Source organism: Castor canadensis, chromosome 4 (assembly GCF_047511655.1).
Source record: "Castor canadensis chromosome 4, mCasCan1.hap1v2, whole genome shotgun sequence".
In the NCBI taxonomy this organism is placed as follows: domain Eukaryota; kingdom Metazoa; phylum Chordata; class Mammalia; order Rodentia; family Castoridae; genus Castor; species Castor canadensis.
In genome coordinates this window covers 82635606-82654879 of record NC_133389.1, presented here as the reverse complement: position 1 = coordinate 82654879, position 19274 = coordinate 82635606, and the positions used below count along the sequence as shown (strand labels likewise).

At 50.3% G+C, this 19274-nt stretch overlaps 1 protein-coding gene across 1 annotated transcript; it reads right to left on the bottom strand.

The window, feature by feature from the left end:
• Positions 1 to 9312: 9312 nt before the first annotated feature.
• Tmem185b (transmembrane protein 185B) lies at positions 9313 to 11520 on the bottom strand. Its single transcript, XM_020187962.2, has one exon. The coding sequence runs from the start codon at positions 11088 to 11090 to the stop codon at positions 10038 to 10040; it is 1053 nt and encodes a 350-aa protein (XP_020043551.1). The 5' UTR covers positions 11091 to 11520; the 3' UTR covers positions 9313 to 10037.
• Between the last annotated feature and the right edge of the window lie 7754 nt (positions 11521 to 19274).

Below are 19274 nucleotides of genomic sequence, written 5' to 3'. Positions count from 1 at the left end.
TCCCAAGCCTGTGTAAAATTGCTATCTACCTCCTATTTTTTATCAACTCCAGGTTCTTACCCTGAGATCCCATACTTTGCTCCCTGGACTTAGCTCCAAATGATTTTGGTTGCTTCAAAGAATCCAATCCTCCCTCAGGACAGACATTTGCTACCCTGGCAGTGTCCAAAGAATGTGCTCCAGGCCGCAAAGGCAGATCTAGGCTTCACACTGCCAGGCCAAGCGTGAGAGCAGACACAGAAATACTGTCTGCTGAGGTGGCCTCTACAAGGGCTGAAATGCCTGGCTGGTGTGTTTTGGGAGTATAGTAACACTTTCATTACATCATCTCCTGGCCCCTGCACCCAAGTTTGTTATTGCCTGCAGACTCGGTTGTCAGAGTTCATTCTTGCCCATCGTCTGCGGCAGACCTCAGGCTTCTGCTGAAGGGAGGGGTTCCAGCAGCCTTGGAGGTCAAGAGTATGACCAGCCAGCTGGCTCAACTCCACATGCTGCAAGTAATGAAAAGCCAGACCCTGCCTGGGACGTCCCTATTGAACTGGGTGTGGTGGTTCATGCCTGTGAATCCCATGTACTTGGGAGACTTAGATCAGGAGGATCATGGTTCGAGGTGAATCTGGGCAAAAGTTAGCAAGACCCTACCTCAACAAACAAGCTGGGTGTATGGAACTCATCTGTAATCCCAGCCATGAGAAGGCAGTAGGTAGGAAGATTGTGGTCTAAGCTGACCCCAGGCAAATATGCAAGACCCTATCAAAAAAATAAAGTAAAAAAGGGCTAAGGGAGTCACTCAAGTGGTAGAGCACCTGCCTAGCAAACTCAAGGCCCTGAGTTCAAAGCCCAGTACCGCTAAATAAATAAATGAGTAATCCTATTTATAGTTGCATCAAAAAAGGTTAAATAAGAAGGGTAAATTTGAAAAAAGATACATGAAACCTAGATACTGAAAGCTACAAGGCACTGCTGTGATACAGCAACAAAGATTCAAAGGAAGTGCTCCTTGTGGGTCAGGAGACTATTGCTATCGATTCTGGCCAGCTATGAGTTCAACACCATCCCAGGCAGGTTTTTGATCCTAAAACTGTTTTTTGGAACACCAAGGACCTGGCACAGGCAAAAGAACTTAGAAGAACCAAGCTAGAGGATTCACACTACCTGACTTTAGACTTTTTATAAGGCAACAGTAATCAAGACAGTGCAGCGTTAGTATCAAAATTAGCCATAGAAAAGTAACAGGATAAAGGATCCAGTGAGAGCCTCCCATAGATGTGAAAATTGTATTAGTCCCCAGGATGGCTGACAAAATGACCACAGCCTGTCCATCACTGCAGTCCCATGCACGTCCCCTGGTGTTGATGGGAAATACATTACCAGGGTCTGCGAATGTCACAGGTTTGAACCATTCCTCACCTTCACTGAGCCCTGCCCTGGTTTGGTTCTGAGCAGAGAGTCCCCAGCATTCTTTGTAGTCTCTGTGGACAGCAAGGTCCTCAGACCCGCCCCAGATCTCTCTCACTGCTGTCAAGAACTGGACTTTCTAACCTTGTTGGTGTTTTCATTTGCAAAGCCTCTTTAAAATTCAAGAAACATAGAGTGGCCACCAGATGTTATACCCTTCTAGAGGAAAGAGACAAGACCAACCAAATTGAAAACTAATTTGGAGACCTGGAAACAACATTAATGGAAGACAGAGTAAAGCACAGTGTCAGAAATACGGGAGTGATGTCAGCAAAATGGCAGAGAAGGAAGTTCCCAGCTCTTATTCTCCCAGAGGCATTAAGAAGAACCAAAAAAAGAGCAGAAACTACCAGGCAGGGAACATCGTGGGTCAGTACAGGCTGGGCACCTAGACAGAGCTTAGAGGCTCAGAGTAGTCCTGTCCTCTGGTCTGAGAGGGCTGCACCCCCACTCCTTGTCTCCTCTCAGGAGATAAGGGCAGGGTCAGTGTGGCCCCACGGTGGCAGTGACAAAAGTCAGTCCAGCCTCTCCTAGTCCTGGGCAGCCGCAGAAGGAAGGCTCAAGGGACCACAGGACATCCTGCCAGGGCTTGCTTGTTGGGGCAGGCATGCCTTTCCTTCCCCTTTCAGGGTCCTCAGCCATGCTCTACTTGGGCTCTGACCTGAGGCCCCTGCTGGCCCCATGGAACCTATGTGGCACAGTTCTGTACCCCACACCCCAGCACTAATTTTAGCGAGGTCCCAGTTGTACCCAGCACAGGTGTTCACTGTGCAAAGCAGTGGCTCTGGCTGGCCTTTGCCTGTCTCTCCTGTGGCCTTGGAACTTCATCCTCCCACGGCCACTCACAGCAGCTGCTCTACTGAGCTGCCAAGCAGAGTTTCTCTGCCAAGGGCTCCCTGGCTGCGTCTCACCACCCTTGCTCTCTCTGGCCTCCTTTCTGTCTGTTCCTGTCTCTCACTGCTCAGCCCCTTGGGTGACCCAAGAGCAGCAGGTTCAGGACCTGTGCAGGTACACTCATTCCCTTGTCCATCTTTTCCTAAATGTACAGTGTGCCAGGCCTATCAGAGGCCAGGGACAACCAACCAGGCCCAGCCCTTGAGTAGGTCACAGTCCTGCAAAGGAGTCCAATGTAGACATAGAACTGCATGTTAACACAGCAGGGTAAGAGTGATGAGATGGAAACCAAAGGCTCTCACCCATCCCCAGGAGAGGGTGTCAAAGAAAGCTTCCTGAGGGAGGTGGCACTGCCACTGGGGCTTGAAGGAAAAGTGGCCTTGACCATGAGCTACAGACCCCAAACAGAGGATCCTAAACCAAGTGGTGGGCTAATGTGAGGACTGCAAGCTCTACCTGGTTCTTAAAGTCATGGCTACTTTTGGAACCTGCCAGCATTTGCCAAGGGTGAGGCTAATGAGATCCCCAGAGAGACCTCAGAGGGCTTCTCCACCTGCCAACCAAGGCAACCCAGTGTTGCCAGCACAGCATGGTGCTGAGGCTGTGTGTCACTGTGCTGTTCTGCTGTGCCCCCAGCTTCTGCAGGCAAGTGGCCATGTACCAGAAACTCTCTGGAAGGGACCACTGGTGCTCCCAGGCCAGCTGTGGCCCCTCTGTTAGTCAGGTGCTCCTTCCTCTCGCCGTGAGCAGATGCTGCTGTAGGGTGTCTGGGTAGTAGAGACACCCTGGTCTTACTCCATCCTGTATGCCTGGGAGATGAACCCTGAAAGGAGAGCAGGCAGGCTCCTAGACCAGCAGGAATCCTGCTGCTGTGACTTTGGTCCACTGATCCCATGCCTAGGAAGGCAGAGGGTAGTCAGGTTCTAGGTTCAGTGTGTCCTGTGACCCTCAGGATTGAGGTTGAATTGTGTCCTCCAATAGGTATGTTCAAGTGCTCACCCCCTGGTACCTGTGACTTCATTGGAAATGGGGTCTTTGCACACATAATCAAATTAGATGAGATCTCACCCAGTTAGGGTGGAGAAAGGAAAGGGGCTTGTGGATGTAGTCACGGGGAGAGAAGGCAGAGCTTGAATCAGCCACAAGCCAATAAGAAGCGAGGAAACAGGCATGCCTGGACCCCAGAGCTTCCAAGGATGCACAACCCTGCCCACACTCCAATGGACTCTGGCCTCCAGAATTCTACTCTTGAGTCTGTGCCCTGATCGTAGCCTGGGGCAAGGAAGGAAGTCTCCAGAGATTCCAGGCAGGGTTTTCCTCCCAGATAAAAATGACTAGAAATGACTGCTCCTCTCTGCTGTCTGTCCCCTCTCTTGTCTGTAGGCAACACCTGCAGCTGTGTCTGGCAACCCTGGGGCAGATAACCACAGACAGTTAGGACAGGGATGACTAATGGAAACATGGAAAGCTTGTTTTCCCTGCTGAACTAGGGCCCCCATTTCTTCTCCACTCTCCCCTGGATTTCTTACAATGTTCCTAAATGTTTAGGTCATTAACGATGCTGTCCTTCTTCTTCATGGCCCTGTGCCTGCTTGTGCTGTAACACCCATTTCTGTTCTGGGCTCACTCACTCACACACAAATGCTTGTCAGGGCAGCTGTCTTCCAGACCCTGCTTGGTTGGTGGTAGTTCTTTTCCTCCCAGCTCTTGAGAGTGTGGCTGACATTTTCAGAGCCCCTGTGTGAGTCACAGCAAGTACCTCTGGGATGGAGAAGAGTTCAGCCTGGTCCTTAGGCTCAAGTGTCCCATCCAGTCCCATTCAAGCTGATAAGGAGCTGGTTAGGGAGCGAGGACTTGGTGGGAGGCTGAGCTGAGCTGGAACAGAGAAGGGCAGGTGTCCTTGAGTGAAAGAAGGGGACTTGAGTGATGTCCAAGACAGCAAGGCCTTGTCACTAAACATGCTGGAGAGGGGTAGGGGGAGGTGCAAGTGGTGGAAGTTCTGCTGGGGGAACCCTGGCTGAGCATCACTGTGGCCTGGGGCAGCTGCTGCAGACAGGAAGGGGCCCAACCACGTTCTTATTGGCTGCTGGTTACTGAGTTTCGGGAGTGAATTTCCCTCATTACTCCTGCCCTTGGTTAGAGCCTGCTGGATCCTGTGGCCACAAAGGATCCGCCATGAATGGCCAGTTGTGTTTTAGCTGTAGAGAGCTGCTCAGGCTGAGAGGAAGCCTGAGAGAGGAAAGCAGGGAGTCCCCTGTGACAGAGCCTGTGAGGGAATGCGAGGGATCTCCGGGCACCAGGAGACATGATGCAATCTGTGGTCCCAGATTCTGCACCAGAGTATTGCTGATACTCCCAGATGAATGCAAGTGGCCCTGGCTTCGAGGGCCCAGCCACAGGCACCACTGCAGGCACCTGGGGTGGGGTGGGGCGGAGGTGATGAATACAAGATAGCACACAGGCAGGGGAACTGGGAGGGGAGCAAGAGAGCTTTGAGCCACTATGCTGGAGAAAGATTTCAAAACCCACTTCCCCTCTCCCTGGCTGCAGTGGAGCTGCTTTATAAACAGAACATCCTTGAGTAAGAGAGAAGTGGCCTGTGACCTTCAGGGGTGACCATCCACCCTGTTTCCCCCTGGGAGTCAGGGTCAGCTTCCCCAGCCAAAATGACAGTCCCCTTCTGAAAGACTATCAAGGGGAAATGGTGTTGCTGCTACAGAACACACACACATTGGCTATGGCCAATGTCCAGGGGATCCTCAAGGCTGCTCTAGTACCTTCATGGCTGGTGACAAGATTAAATGACAGATGCCAGGGAGACCAGCAAAGGGTTCAGGGCCCCCAGGAACACATGCATGAGTTACCTGGCTAGGTTGTGACCCAATTAACATGGGGGAATGTGGAGACCAGTAGAGAAGCCACCCTGTGATCTGTTGCAGAAATGACAATGGCTTATATTTTTCCTTTCCTGATATGTCATACAGAATTTAATATTTTTTCACCCACTTGATTCTCTCCTTTCTCTTTACTATAAGGTAGCAGTTCTCAGACTTGGTCACAGGACTCTAAATTTATACTTTTTTTTTTTCTCGGTGATACTGGGGTTTGGATTCAGGGCTTCATGCTTGGAATCATACCTCCAACCCCCTCCCCACCCCCACCCCCACACAAACTCTTAATTTAAAAATGATTAAGGAAGTCATGCGTGCCTGTTCAGCATGCAGAAGGTTGTGACAAAGGATTGTGAGCTCAAAGGACCCTCAGAGCTTTTGTTTGTGAGTTCTATCAACATTTGCCATGGTAGAAATTAAAGCCAATAACTTTACAAGTATTTACTCCTTATTTAAAGATTTTGTTTCTGTTTTGAGACAAGAGTCTCGCTATGTAGCCCAGGCTGGTCTCAAACTGTGATCCTCAAGTGTCAGCTTCCTGAGTGCTGGGATTTTACTGATTTTAGAAGAATAAATCCATTACATGTGAACATTTTTTAAAATGGAAAACAATCATGTTTTCCAAAACAAAAGTAGTAGCGAAAAGATGGCATTATTTTTGCGTTTCACAAACTCTTGTAGCTGGGCCAGAGAAAATTGGCTCCCCCTCCTCTCATGCGTAGTTGGGCCAGGACTTGGAAGACCCCGAGGCTTTTTTTGTTTTTTGGTACAGGGGGATTGAACCCAGGGCCTCATGCATACTAGGCAAGCGCTCTACCATTTAAGCCATGTCCCCAGCACTTGTATTCTTACTTGAGACAGGGTCTCAAAAAATAAGCTGGCTTTGAACTTAGGACCCTCCCATGCCCATGGAGGGCATGTTATGGCAGTTGCCTTTTGTCCATTCATCCCAGGAAATATACTGAGAACTGTAAGAAACAGAGGACACACCCCACATAACCTAGAGGACCCAGAGGAAGCAACTGGTGCAGCAGCAATGGATTGTCTCAAGGATGAGACACTATTTCCTTGTGGGGCACAGGAGTAATGTTATATGGGAGCCTTAGTTTTGAGGAGTGAGCTTAGGAAGAAGGGGCATGCCAGATAGCCACGGAGTGGGGTATAGGTGCTTCATGTCTGTCTTTGGTCACTTGGCCTCCAAACCCCCTTCCTTTTGGGGAAAATGTTTTGTTAAATGAGCTGTGGCAGTCCCTCCCTCCACTGTAGCTAAGGAAGCCTCCTTTCACCAAAGGCTTGCCCATTGGATCCTTCCTCCTGGTACTTTTGGCTGGGACTCATGGCAGATGGCTGGGGGATTACTCATGGCAGCAGGGGTGGTACTGGTGGTCTCTTTTGGTGGCAGTGTCATGCAGCCAATGGCTGTGGCACCAGCTGCAGCCTCCTCAATACATGGCCCCTGAGGTATGCCCTTGACAGGGCTCCCAGTAGAGCAACTTCATGGGTCCCTGTGTGCTTTAGGAGGTAGACATCCCACCTGGATGTCTGAGCTTCCTGTATTCCAACAGCTTCCTTTTCTGAGCCAGTGCAACTGAGAGAGTACAGCAATGGCAGCCACCCTGCTGCTCCATTTCCCAGCACCCCTACTCAGCTGCTGTCTCACTCAGCCTTGACCTTCCCAAAATATTCAGCATGACCATCCAAAGAAGCATTGGGACCCCCAGCACCTTCACAACATTGGCCTGCATGGACCACCACTGTGTGCTCTGGAGTCTGAATGCAGGGTCTTCCTCATGTCACCTTAGGTCCCCAACACATTCTGATGGCTACGCTTGTTAAGACCTGCAGAATGTCTGTAAAACAGAGGGGAGGGAAATTGCTACAAGTTTTGTCATTTCTTTAGCAAGGCCTTGTAACATTTTAAACCCATGGGCTGACCGTCACTTGTGCTGCCTCACCCCAGAGGTCACAGGCTTGACTGTGCGCTGTGGCCACTAGGAGAGGTCTAGACCGCTGTCCTGTGAGCAGGAACTCTGTGCTCACTGGGTTTGGACTGGCCTCCTTATGCTTCTGCCATGAGGGAGAGGAACATGGCCCAGGAAATGCTGCTCCTTGAGCCAGACACCCCAAATACAGACCCCAGCCTGGACTGTAACCCAACTTGGAGACCCGAGAGTAAGAATTTATAACTGTACAACAGGTTTTCGAGGTTGTCTAGCAGCAAAAGCTGACTGAGACATCATTTTGCAAGAGAAACCTGTTTCAGAATTGACAGTTGCTAAACTGTGGAGTCACTGTGTGGCAATTACACAAACTCTCAGGCACAGCTGTTTTATCAAAATCACAAACCAAACAGCTATCCCACAACCTGTCACTCACACTATTCTTACACATGGTTTTGAGGCCAGAGACACCTGGCAGGGGACAGCCTACCTGTGTGAAGTTTGTTCTGCCCTTCAGGCATTGGCTTTTCACCAGCTGCCTTGGGGGGAGGAGGTAAGATAGGCTGGGTGGGGACAGGGAGGGACTCATAAAGGGTAAGGGGTTGTACTGGGTTCCAGAAAACTCTGAAACTGCAGCCCCCAAACCTGCCTCCCAATTCCTCCAGCAACACCTGCTCCCCCACCCATAACTTAATTTTTGACAGTACTGGGGTTTGAACTCAGGGCCTCATGCTTGCTAAGCAGGCACTCTTACCACTTGAGCCACTCCACCAGCCCTGTTTTGTGTTGGAGATTTTCTCTTTGTTTTTACTTTTTTAAAAATTAAGATATATTCATTGTACAAGGGGGAATTCATTGTGACAACTCTAAATAGGCTTATATTGTACATTGGTTAGATATGTTGGGTGTTCTTGAGATAGGGTCTCACATACTATTTGCCCAGGCTGGCTTCAAACTGTGATCCTCCTGATTTCTGCCTCCAGAGTAGCTAAGATTACAGACGTGAGCCATTAGCACCTGGCTCTTAACTCTTATTGGAGCACAAGCTCATGGCTTTCGGACCATCCTGGAGGTGGATGGGGTAATGGAGGGTAGCACTGAGCTCTTGAAAACCAAGATGGGCCTGAAGTTCCTGCTGATGCCAGCTGCACCTTCCAGCTATTTCTCACCAGCTGTCAGCCTGCTCTTTCCTGCAGGCAGGCACGTGAATACTGCCTTCTCCTCTCCTTGCCACATGCAGGCATGGCTCACACTTTCCATTGTCTACTCTTAGGGCAGGCCACAGTGAATTGTTCTCCACTGTGTCCTCACAGCTGAGGAAACTGAGCTGTGGCATCTCGAGCCTGCAGGCTCTCAGGACTGGCTTTTGTTGTTACTAGCAGGTGCACAGAGTTTATAAATGTTTTAAATGGCACAAAAATAGTGAATTTAGGTTTATCTTTTTGTTCAAATACAACAGATCTGCCTTGTGGCCAGAGTAAAGGGTGCAGTTACATACTGAATATGTGCAGCCCAATTTAGGTAATTTTTAATAAGTTGCTGATAAAAGGATTCCTGCCAGTAATACCAGTACTCCTTTTTATTTTACTTCCTTTTGCAAGTATTTATTTGTTCCCAGCTAGAACATTACTCTTTCAGGCTCTGGCATTTGTCCTTCTGGTTCCCTAATGTGCTGCCAGCACCTAAAGAAACATTGCCATTATTTTGAACTCTTGTTCCCCTGTTGCTGACAAACCAAAAAGGTTGGACCTTAAAATGAGACCCCATCCTGTTGGTCATTTTTGGTTAAGGCTCCTCTTCAGCTTCCAAGTGGCAGGTAACACTTTGCATTATGGCAAACTATCCAAGCTCCTTAGAAAAGGATAAGCCACTTATTGCTTATTTTGGTTGTTCTTCAAGAAATGTTACCACCTGTGTGGAAAAAGGGTAGCAGACAACAGTGTCACTTTATGACCTGGTACCACGGAGCACACCACCTATCCCAGAGGATGCTGGCTCCCCCTCTACTTCCACTTACTGAGAGACCTTAATACTGCAGCCCTCTGTCACCGAACACCTGAATACTCAGATCCACAGGATTTTCAGTTTCTACAGTCATGCCTTGTACTTTGACAAGATCCCACACCAGGTACATAGTAACATTTTATGCAGTCTTTAAGGACATCTGCAATAGATACATATCATCACATAGAAACTTAAAAAAATAACAATACATTGTACTGCAGAGAACTAGACTTCAACATATACTGCTAAAATATTCATATAAATACTATGTATGCACACATTCACTCCATTACAAAAGTTCATCTATTAGACCAGTATCAGCAAAGCTCAAAGAAAAACTACTTTACTGTGAGGTTCAGAAACCAATGCTGGAAAGAGAATTCTGAACACTTGCCATTATGTCACAACAAGCACGATCTGAAATACAACTTTAAGACTAGCAGTGTATAAAAATATTTTTAAACAATACTTTTGACAGGTATTGTAGCACATAAAAAAACAAACAGCTATGTAATTTTTTTTTTTTTTTTTGAGGACCTTTGAAAACAGTTGCACTTACTGCCCTCAGCTAGCTATTAAAATGCCAACCTGGAAAGCAAGTTCTCTGTCTCTCTGTCTCTGTCTTTCTTTCTCTCTCTCTCTCTCTCTCTCTCACACACACACACACACACACACAGATTAAAATAACCTCCATGTCTATGGTACACACAGCAAGTTGGACACAAGGCATGAAATGAGGGTCTACAGCCTGCTTTCCAGGTTCCAGATTTGGGATGGACAGAGGCATTAGCAAGGTGGAGTCTGTGTGCGGACATGGTTTCTATTTCACTGAGGCCCTGCCTGGAAGAGTTTAGTCTGGCATGTCAATATTTAACTTGGGAGGTGGGGGAACGTATTTCCCAGGACTCTGGGTTATAACCACCCTGGCCTTCTTTCCAAACATTGGAGCAATTTTTGGAGCTTCTGAGCCTGATGTTTCTTCAGCGTCTTCACTATCTTCATGATGGAGATCGTAAGAAATATTCCCATATTCTCTTAAAAATGGGAAAATTTCAAGCAGAAACTGACAGAAATCTCTGCGAATACCAAACCACCAATGATTGCCTCCCTTCCGCCTAAAGGTTGTGGCCATCAGCGTTATTAAGGACAGCCAGAGAGGGACGAATATGGAGACGTAAGAGAAGGCATTGTGGCCATCCAATCTGTGAACGAGCAGGACCTCGAAGGTGAGGAGGGGCACGACAATCGTTATCCAGCTAATGGCCATGGTCACGTGTGTTCTTCGATGTTCAGCAACCACGTCCAGGGACCGCAGGAACAGGAAGGACCAGACGATGTAATAGAGAACAACGAGGCAAAGGAACGACATGAGGATCCACAAGGGCACGAATACCACCAGCCAGGGCCAGTGGATAATTCGGTCCAGCCTCAGGGCGATGAAGATGAACTGCAGGATGTTAACCGAGCATAAGATCTCCAGCTCCAGCGACCTGTCGTGGCGGAAGCCCCAAACACAGGCGGCCACGGACACCGGGGAAACGAAGAAAAGTGGCATGAAGACCAGCAGCCAAAAGTGGGTCCCCCTCTCCACCCTATCGCAGACCAGGACTTCGAACATAAGCAGTAGCAGGTGGATGCCCACGGCGATCAGCATGGCTTTGAACTCCACGCAGGCCTCCCCCTCGGTGCGGTAGCGGGGGTTGCGGGCCCAAACGCCCGCGCCTACCGAGGCGCCCGCGATGACCAGGAGCTTCCACAGCCATATGGGGGTGAAGACAGCCCAGTAGCTCCACTGGATGACGCGGTCCAGGCGCAGGGGCAGCAGCACGGAGAAGAGCAGCAGGCAGGCGTAGATGAGGAACTTACTGGGGTTGAAGTCCTGGAACAGGTCCCTGGGGTTCATGGCGGACCTGAGAGAGCCTGCCGCTCACGCGGCTTAGCGCCCTCGTCTCCGCCGCCTCCCGGGCGCGGCGTGCGCGGGCTCTAGGCGGACATCGGTGGCCAAGCCGGGAGGAAGCGCCGCGCCGCGGTGCCCAGAGGCCGGGACACGTGCGCGCGCGGTCACGTGGCCCGGCCAGCAGCGCACCGGGGCACGGCGTGCGCGGCCCGGCGCCTACAAGCGGGGCGCAGTCTCGTCCCCGTCGCCGCCGCCGCCGCCGCCGCCTGGATGGGTACCTGCGCCGCCCACCTTCATTCCGCACCCATTAGGGAAGCACCTGCAGCGCGAGGCCTGCCGCCGACTCCTCGGCCTGCCAGCCCGTTGGCGGCGAGCGGGCTACGAACTCAAGCGGACGCTTCCTGGCGGTGGCCGGAACGGGGAGGCGGGACTCAGCTCACATCCTCCTGGCTCGGGGGCGGAGCCAGTGCTGGACCGGGCCTGGGGAGAAGGGGCGGGTGGTGGGCGGGGCTCTGCCGAGGCCCCGCCCCCGCCGGCCTCTCGCTGCCGCTCTCCGAGCTTCAGTGGTGCGGGCCAAGTGTCCGCAGTGAGGCTTCATTGCGGGCGCGCGAGCAAGCGGGGAACGGCGGGCATCTAGTGCGCGAGCACGGACCAGTGTGGGCGGGAGCGAGTACCGATAACTGACTGCCCGGGACGGTGTGCACGCGTGAGCGGCCTGCGCTGGGCGCTGTGGACGTGGGCACGAGGGAGGCGGTGCGTTTGACCATGGGCCGGGGACGGCGGCCCGCCTGTGCAGTCGTTGCAGAAGATAGGGTGGTCCCCAAGGGCAGAACTCCCCGACAGGACAGTTCTCGGGTTGTGAGGTAGCAGTGTTTCATATCTGCCCCTCTTCACCCCAGAAATGGAGGACAGGTGCGGGAGGGCGTTAAGCCCCACAGGGCTGGAAGCAACCTCCGGCGGGTGCAGGTGAGGCAGTTGTACCCTGTGAGAGGTTCTTCCTGCTCCAGGTCACACCCAGGTTAGCTGCAGAATCTGGACTTAAGAACAATGCTGGGGAAATGATACAGTGGAGCAGAGGTCTTGTGTCAAGAAATTTGGGTTCTAGTCCAGGTCCTGCCACCCAGCAGCTGAGAAGTCTAAGCAAATTCATCTCCCTCTCTCTGGGCCTCAGTTTCCCGGTCTGTTAAACTAGGGGCAGGGGACCGGTCACTAGGGGCCAGCAAAGCTGCAGTGGGACTAAGATTCCACCTCACCCCTGTTAGAATGGACATCATTAGCAACACCACTAGCAACAGGTGTTGGAGAGGATTGGGGGGGTGGCAAAAAAGGAACCCTCCTACACTGCTGGTGGGAATGTAAACTAGTACAACCACTTTGGAAAAAAATTTGGAGGCTACTTAAAAAGCTAAATACTGATCTACCATTTGATCCAGCAATACCACTCTTGGGGATATACCCAAAAGACTGTGACACAGGTTACTCCAGAGGCACCTGCACACCCATGTTTATTGCGGCACTATTCACAATAGCCAAGTTATGGAAACAGCCAAGATGCCCCACCACTGACGAATGGATTAAGAAAATGTGGTATCTATACACAGTGGAATTTTATGCAGCCACAAAGAAGAACAAGATGTTATTCGCAGGTAAATGGATGGAACTGGAGAACATAATTCTGAATGAGGTTAACCTGGCCCAAAAGACCAAAAATCGTATGTTCTCTCTCATATGCGGACATTAGATCAAGGGTAAACACAACTAGGGGATTGGACTTTGATCACATGATAAAGCGGGAGCACACAAGGGAGTTGTGAGGATAGGTAAGACACCCAAAAAACTAGATAGCATTTGATGCCCTCAATGCAGAGAAACTAAAGCAGATACCTTAAAAGCAACTGAGGCCAATAGGAAAAGGAGACCAGGAACTAGAGAAAAGGTTAGATCAAGAGGAATTAACCTAGAAGGTAACACACATGCACAGGAAATTAAAGTGAGTCAGCTCCCTGTATAGCTTTCCTTATCTCAACTAGCAAAAACACTTGGTCCTTCCTGTTATTGCTTATACTTTCTCTTCAACAAAATTAGAGATAAGGGCAAAATAGTTTCTGCCTGGTAGTGAGAGGGAGGGGGCGGGGGGGGGGGATAAAGGAGGGGGTGGGGGGGAAGAGGGAAGAAATGACCCAAACATTGTATGCACATATAAATAAAAAAAAAAGCTGCAGTGGGTTTGTAGTTTGGAGCACCTCTTTCTCACCAACTGGGCAGCCCCTGGGGATTCTTCCTCTTTTCCACTGCTCCCTTGTTCAACAGCCTTGGTTGCTTGTCCTTCCTGCCGTTCAACCCCCACTTCCTCACCTAGTCTGGTCCCCTGAAGTGGGTGTGGGGTGCCAACCTGAACCTGGGCTCTGAGACTGGGAGAGGCTGTCTGAGGAACACAGGCAGTCATGGTCTCTGTGGGCTAACAAGGAAGAGCTTCTGGAAAAGAAGCAGGGTGCTCTCTTGCAGCCTCAAAACCCTGCTGTCAGCCCTCCCAAAGGGAAGTGGAGATCCAGATGGAGGAGCCCACTTTATCTGGACATGGTGGACTTCAAGAGGGTGCACATGAAGCCTAGTGTGGAGGTCAGTGCCAGTCCTCAAGGGTCTCCCACATGGGGCCACCCTGGGGGAGCAGTTCCCAGCAAGGTGAGCATCACCAGTGCTCTGGGTGACTTCAGAGCCCCTTGTTTCTGAAGATGCCCTGGGAGTGGAGAGCTCAGCCAGCCTTTTTACCCCTCCCCAGAGCTAGAGTTGCTCTAATCTGTTTTGCATATTGTCCTATTGACACTTTTACCTTTCAAGAAGGTAATATAGGCTAAAGCAATTTTTTTTAAAGTTCACACCCCCTCTCCTGTCAGTCCAACTTCTGTCAAATGGGCTGATAAAAGCACATAGGATTGTTTTGAGGATAAGATGAATCAGTACACATAACTTTGCATTTAGAGAAAGGCAAATGATCATTACCACATTTGGGGAAGCAGAGTTTATGGAGGGGAGGGGTCTGTTGGCAGCACCCAAGGAAGTGATGGCCTTGTCCTCTGGATCCTGTTACAACAGTTGGAAATCCTCCCTAGTCTCTGTACCCAGGTGATTTCAGGGCCTCTGCTGCCAGCTTGTGGCAAAGACAGGAGTTTGGAGTCATTTTCCATCTCTGTAGAGCTCTGCATTTAGGATAAGTGCACCAGATGCTGTCTGATCCTCATCCCCTGGCTGGCATTTCTGGACTGGCAGGCCTGGACCCCCTACTCTGTACCTTGGACTCACTTCCTGGTGTGGTCAGTCTCTCAGGGACCTGCCCTTGTCTTTATTTACCCTTAAGGGTTACATGTGCCAGGTGCTGAATGGCACAGCCGCTTCTAGTCTGGCACACAAAACCAAGTGTAAACTCCTCCCTTTACAGAGGGGTAGGTGGATGGTGTGTTCCAGGCCACCAGCACACCCCTGCCTTCCCCTAGGCAGGTGCATGAGGACTAGGGACGGTTGGACCCAGCGGGCAGTGACTGGCATGGCCTGAGGGTCACTGAAGGATGGGAAAGTCCTGAGATGTATCCCTGTCCCTGCAGCTCTACCCTGCTTGGCACCCTTAGTCCCTACTCCCTGTCTGACTGAAGCCTCCTGAGCTCTCCTGGCCCACTTTCTGACCAGTGCCGTTTCTTGTGGTCTGTATGTCAGCTGGGCCAGTCTGCAAATTGCCAGTCCTGTGAATGTGCCATACACAATCTCCCTGTCCCATGGCCCTGCTCTTCTCCCTGGGGTGACCCACCCCAGGTGGTCCTTCTTGGACCACCAAGCCCCAAGACAGGCCTTCAAGTCCTGGGAAGCCTTCTCCACTCCCAGTGGGCCAGTGCCCCTTCCCTGACCTCCCCAGCCTCAGGATCTCTGATCTGTCACAAGACTCCCAGGTTGGGGTTTGCTTGATCATCTGTGCCTCCATGAAATCTGAGCTCCCACACTCTGCTGGTCCTTGTCCTAGTGAATAGCTGAGAACTGTTGGTTGGAAGAATGAGGGTGACTACTCATACTGATGACTTCTCACTGCTGCTTCCTGGGCTGGCCGTCCACTCCCTGGCCCAGTAATGGTTCTTTGGCTAGCTCACACGTGACACGTGACTTATTAGTTCTAATGACTGCAGTAACAAGTTGCTGCACACTTAGTGGCTTAAAACAGAACCCCGGATTGTTTCCCAGGCTCTGAGAGTCAGAGGTCTGAGCCCAGATGGAGCTCTGCATGGCTTATGGGGCCAAAATGTAGGTGTTAGCACCCTGGTGGTGGCTTTGGTTCTGAGAACTGTGTTGACAGAATCCAGTCCCGTGGAGTGATAGAACTGAGGTCCCTCTCACCTGCTGCGAGCCAGATTCCTTCTCAGAATCTGAGAAGAGTCAGATTCCTTCTGTTTCCTGATTGTGGAGTCTTTGTGCCCTGCTGTTTCTCTCTTCTCTCCCCTTTTAAAGCCTCCTAGAATAACAGTGGGCCCACCCAGGTAGTCCAGAATCATCTCTATCTTAAGGCTACCTATTAGTGCCCTTCATTCCATCTGCAAAGTCCTTCAAATTCTCAGCAGAGCTGCCAGGCTCAGCTTGGCTCTTCCTGCTCTGAGCAGGGAGAGAGCCCAGGCCAGGAGGGCCACTGCTCCAGGAAAGTTCTGGTCTCCAGGAGATGAAGCCTTGGCCTCATGCCTCTACACACAGACCATGTGACAGTGCTGGATCCCTGGGTCATTCTTGGTGACCCTTGGGCCTGCTCCCAGTCCCAGGCTTAGGTCAGGATGTCTCCCTAGGCCCCAGCATCAAGGGATGGGATGCCCTTGTTGAATGGGCTATGAGGGACTGGCTTGGGACTGGACACAGCCAGCACTGTGAGCCCAGGATATTCCCCATTCAAACCTGGATGCAGATTTGCTCACATCAGCTTTTTCAGGAGGAAGCCACAGCTGGCCCACTTGGCCCCTTCTGTCAGCCTTAAGGCCCACCATTGTCCTTTAGCCCGGCCCACTTGGCCCCTTCTGTCAGCCTTAAGGCCCACCATTGTCCTTTAGCCCCTGTCCCTAAGTGCAATAGGCTCCCACTCACCCCTGCCTGCCGGCTGCCAGCACACACTCTCCTGCACTCAGGCTGTGGTGGGAACCTGGCTCTAGACCTTGGGAAATTACTGAGCCTCTGGCCCCTTAGGGAAATGGAGATAACCTCCCCCAGAGTGAGGGCAGAAGGAAACAATGTATGCAGACCTAAACCATGTCAGTTTTCCCACCCCAAGGCTGAGGGCTCATTGTTCTCAGCTCTCTGCAGCAGATTGAATATCCCCTCCCCTGGGTCAGGAACCTGTTCTGGGACTCACCCCAACCAGAAATTGTCATCCTGTTTGCTCATCCGGCTCTCCCTGCCCTTGTGGCTTTCCCAAGGCCAGGGACCCACCTCTTCTCTCTACATGGCAGCTTCCTGCCCAGGCCTGCACTGTGGGAGCCAAATCCCAGAAAGTGCAGGGAGGCAGGAAAGCCAGAGCTGACATGGCGTCCTTTCCTTTCCCAGGGCTGGGCAGCAGAGAGAAGCCAACTTCACCCCTAAACCTGGCAGATCTCGGTTTGCAGGCAGTATCACCAGTCTTGTGCAAGGATCTCTGGGGACACAGTCACTCTTGCTGGCTCTGGGCTCAGAGTTTCAGAGCTGTGTCTTTGGGAGCTAACGTGGAGAGGCAGTGGTGGCAGAGCATTAACCTCAGTTCACAGATGATGAAGCCAAGGCCGTGGTTTGCTAAACCCATAGCTGCGTCTTTCTGCAGAGTCCTGTTGTCAATCCAGCTGGCATCCCACTCTCTGGGTCCAGCCCTGTGACAATGCCACCTCTGAAGTGCCAGGGTCTCGTCAAGACCCTTGGGACTTAGGCTCATTTTCCAGTAGCTTTTCAGGGATGTGTTTCAGCCGTCACTCGTGCTGACTTAAAAGTAGCTTCAAGCATCTGCCCCATGACCAAATTCTGTTGTGAACACAAATGGCTTCCTCTCTGTCCAGCATCACCTCCTCCAAGATGCCCTCCCTCTCACCCCACGTAATGCCCCCCCCCCCTTCTACTTAACAACACTGTTTTGTTTCTCCTCTTTCTTACGTGGTCACTAAATACACACTCACTTTAGAAAACTCTGGGAAATGCAAAGTGTTTGAAGAAAGAAAAATTAAATTCCCTAGCTTTGCCCATACAGAAAACCTCTGTGAGCATCTTCCTGTGTTTTTCCTTCTGGCTGGTCTTCCCTGCCAAGAGATACCACTATCCACATATCATCGACTCTGCTTATTTCTTACTTTGTCACCTCTGGATCTTGCACCATACACTTGAGGGAGTTTTTAGGCACTGCTAGCCTGTGTTGAAATTCAGTGCTACCAGAGGGGGTTGGGTTTACTCTGTCACCGAGGAGCACTGCTAACTTGAGACAACTTTAAAGTCAGTTACACATTTGCTTGAGGTGTTTCCTGACATTTTGAGTGCAGATTCTGACTCAGAACTGTGCATAGTGGCTTGCTCACGTTCCTGGGGCAGTGTTGTACACTTACAGGGCCATAGCCCAAGCGTGGAGATTTCCTGGCTAGCTTTCTTCCCAATAAGGCTGTTAATGGGTCCCCTTACATAAAAAAAAAAAAAATAGGCCTTTAGGGCCCAGCTTTACTTAGATGTCTATTACGAGATGGTCCACCCGGACTGCTCTCCTGTCAGCAGTGTCTAGTGTGATGTGCACCATGGGTAGAAACACTTTTCTGTCTTTCATAACACAGCCATCTTTTTAGTGACCTCAGTAATATTACATGCTAGGGTCATTTGATCCTGTACTCGCTACCCACTTATCGTGCATTTGGGTTGTTTCTGTTCTTTTCTGACATAAGGAGACTGGTCTTTTTTTTGTTTTGTTTTGTTTCCGCAGTACTGGAGCTTGAACTCAGGCCTCACACTTGCTAGGCAGGCACTCTTACCTTACCACTTGAGCCACTCTGCCAGCCCTTTTTCTTTTTTCAAAATAGGGTCTTGAGAACTATTTGCCTGGGGATGCCTTTGAATCAGGATCCTCCTGATCTCTACCTCCTGAGTAGCTAGGATTATAGGCATGAGCTTGTGAGCCGAGCACGTGGTCTTAACAGGCAGCTTCTTTTGCATTCAGCCCCTTTGAAGCAGATTCTCAGAAACAGAATTGCTGGTTTGAAGGAATGAATATCCCAAAGCCCCTTGATATGACTTGTGTTTTGGGAAGCTAATTTTTTTCCCTTTCTGCGTTGTCTTTGCAGAAACTAGTGAGCTCCTTTCCCCCCTTGGGGTGTGAAAGTGCTGATGTTGACAGCAGCTGGGAGAGCTCATCCCCAGCCGCATCTGGAAAACTCCACAGAGCTGAGGAATTAAAATTAATGAGGTTAAGAGGCTGAAATCAAAGGTATGCTCAGGTGTAGGGAGGTATAAGATTAAAAGTCAACAAAACTTAGAAGCAGTGTTGACATTTGTGAGTGAGTATGCCCCTGTGGGCCAGTGGTTTATGGGGTCACAGACCCAATAAAGTGATATGGGAATAACTTAATTAGAGGCATCCAAATAGAATGAAATTTTAGTAGTTCGGGCTAATTTTTCTTGTGGAGGTGGGTAGGAAGCTCCCTGAATTACAGAACATTGCTAAATGAATAGCAGGCAATTCAACTATCAATTGATTGCACTTAAGTTGGTGCTATCTTACAAAATATTTTTAATGGTTTGCATGTACAATTTAAGCTTTATTCCCTAGTCTCATTTGCATTATAAATTGATTCAGTAAAAACCTTTTGCCCAGCCCTGCCCTCACCTGGATTTGTCAAGAATACCAAGACAGTGTGATGTGGGTGAATGATGTAGGCTCAGAAGCAGAGATTTGCAAGATTTTATTTCTAATTTCACTCTGGATTGTTTATCATTCTTGCATCGTCTGGTGCAAAATAGCTAAAAACAAACAAACCAGGCTGGCAGCATGGCTCAAGTGGTAGAGTGCCTGCCTAGCAAGCGTGAGGCCCTGAGTTCAAACCTCACGCCACCAAAAGAAACACCCAAACAAATAAACCAATACATTAAAATCCTCTGCATGCCACCCAGAGTCAGGTTTTGGGGTTGCCTGTAGCAAAATGGGGCTCTTATAATATAGAAAACCAACCACAC

What these genes read in the sequence shown, in the direction of transcription:
- Tmem185b (XM_020187962.2), bottom strand. Translation starts at nt 11,090, where the DNA reads ATGAACCCCAGGGACCTGTTCCAGGACTTCAACCCCAGTAAGTTCCTC.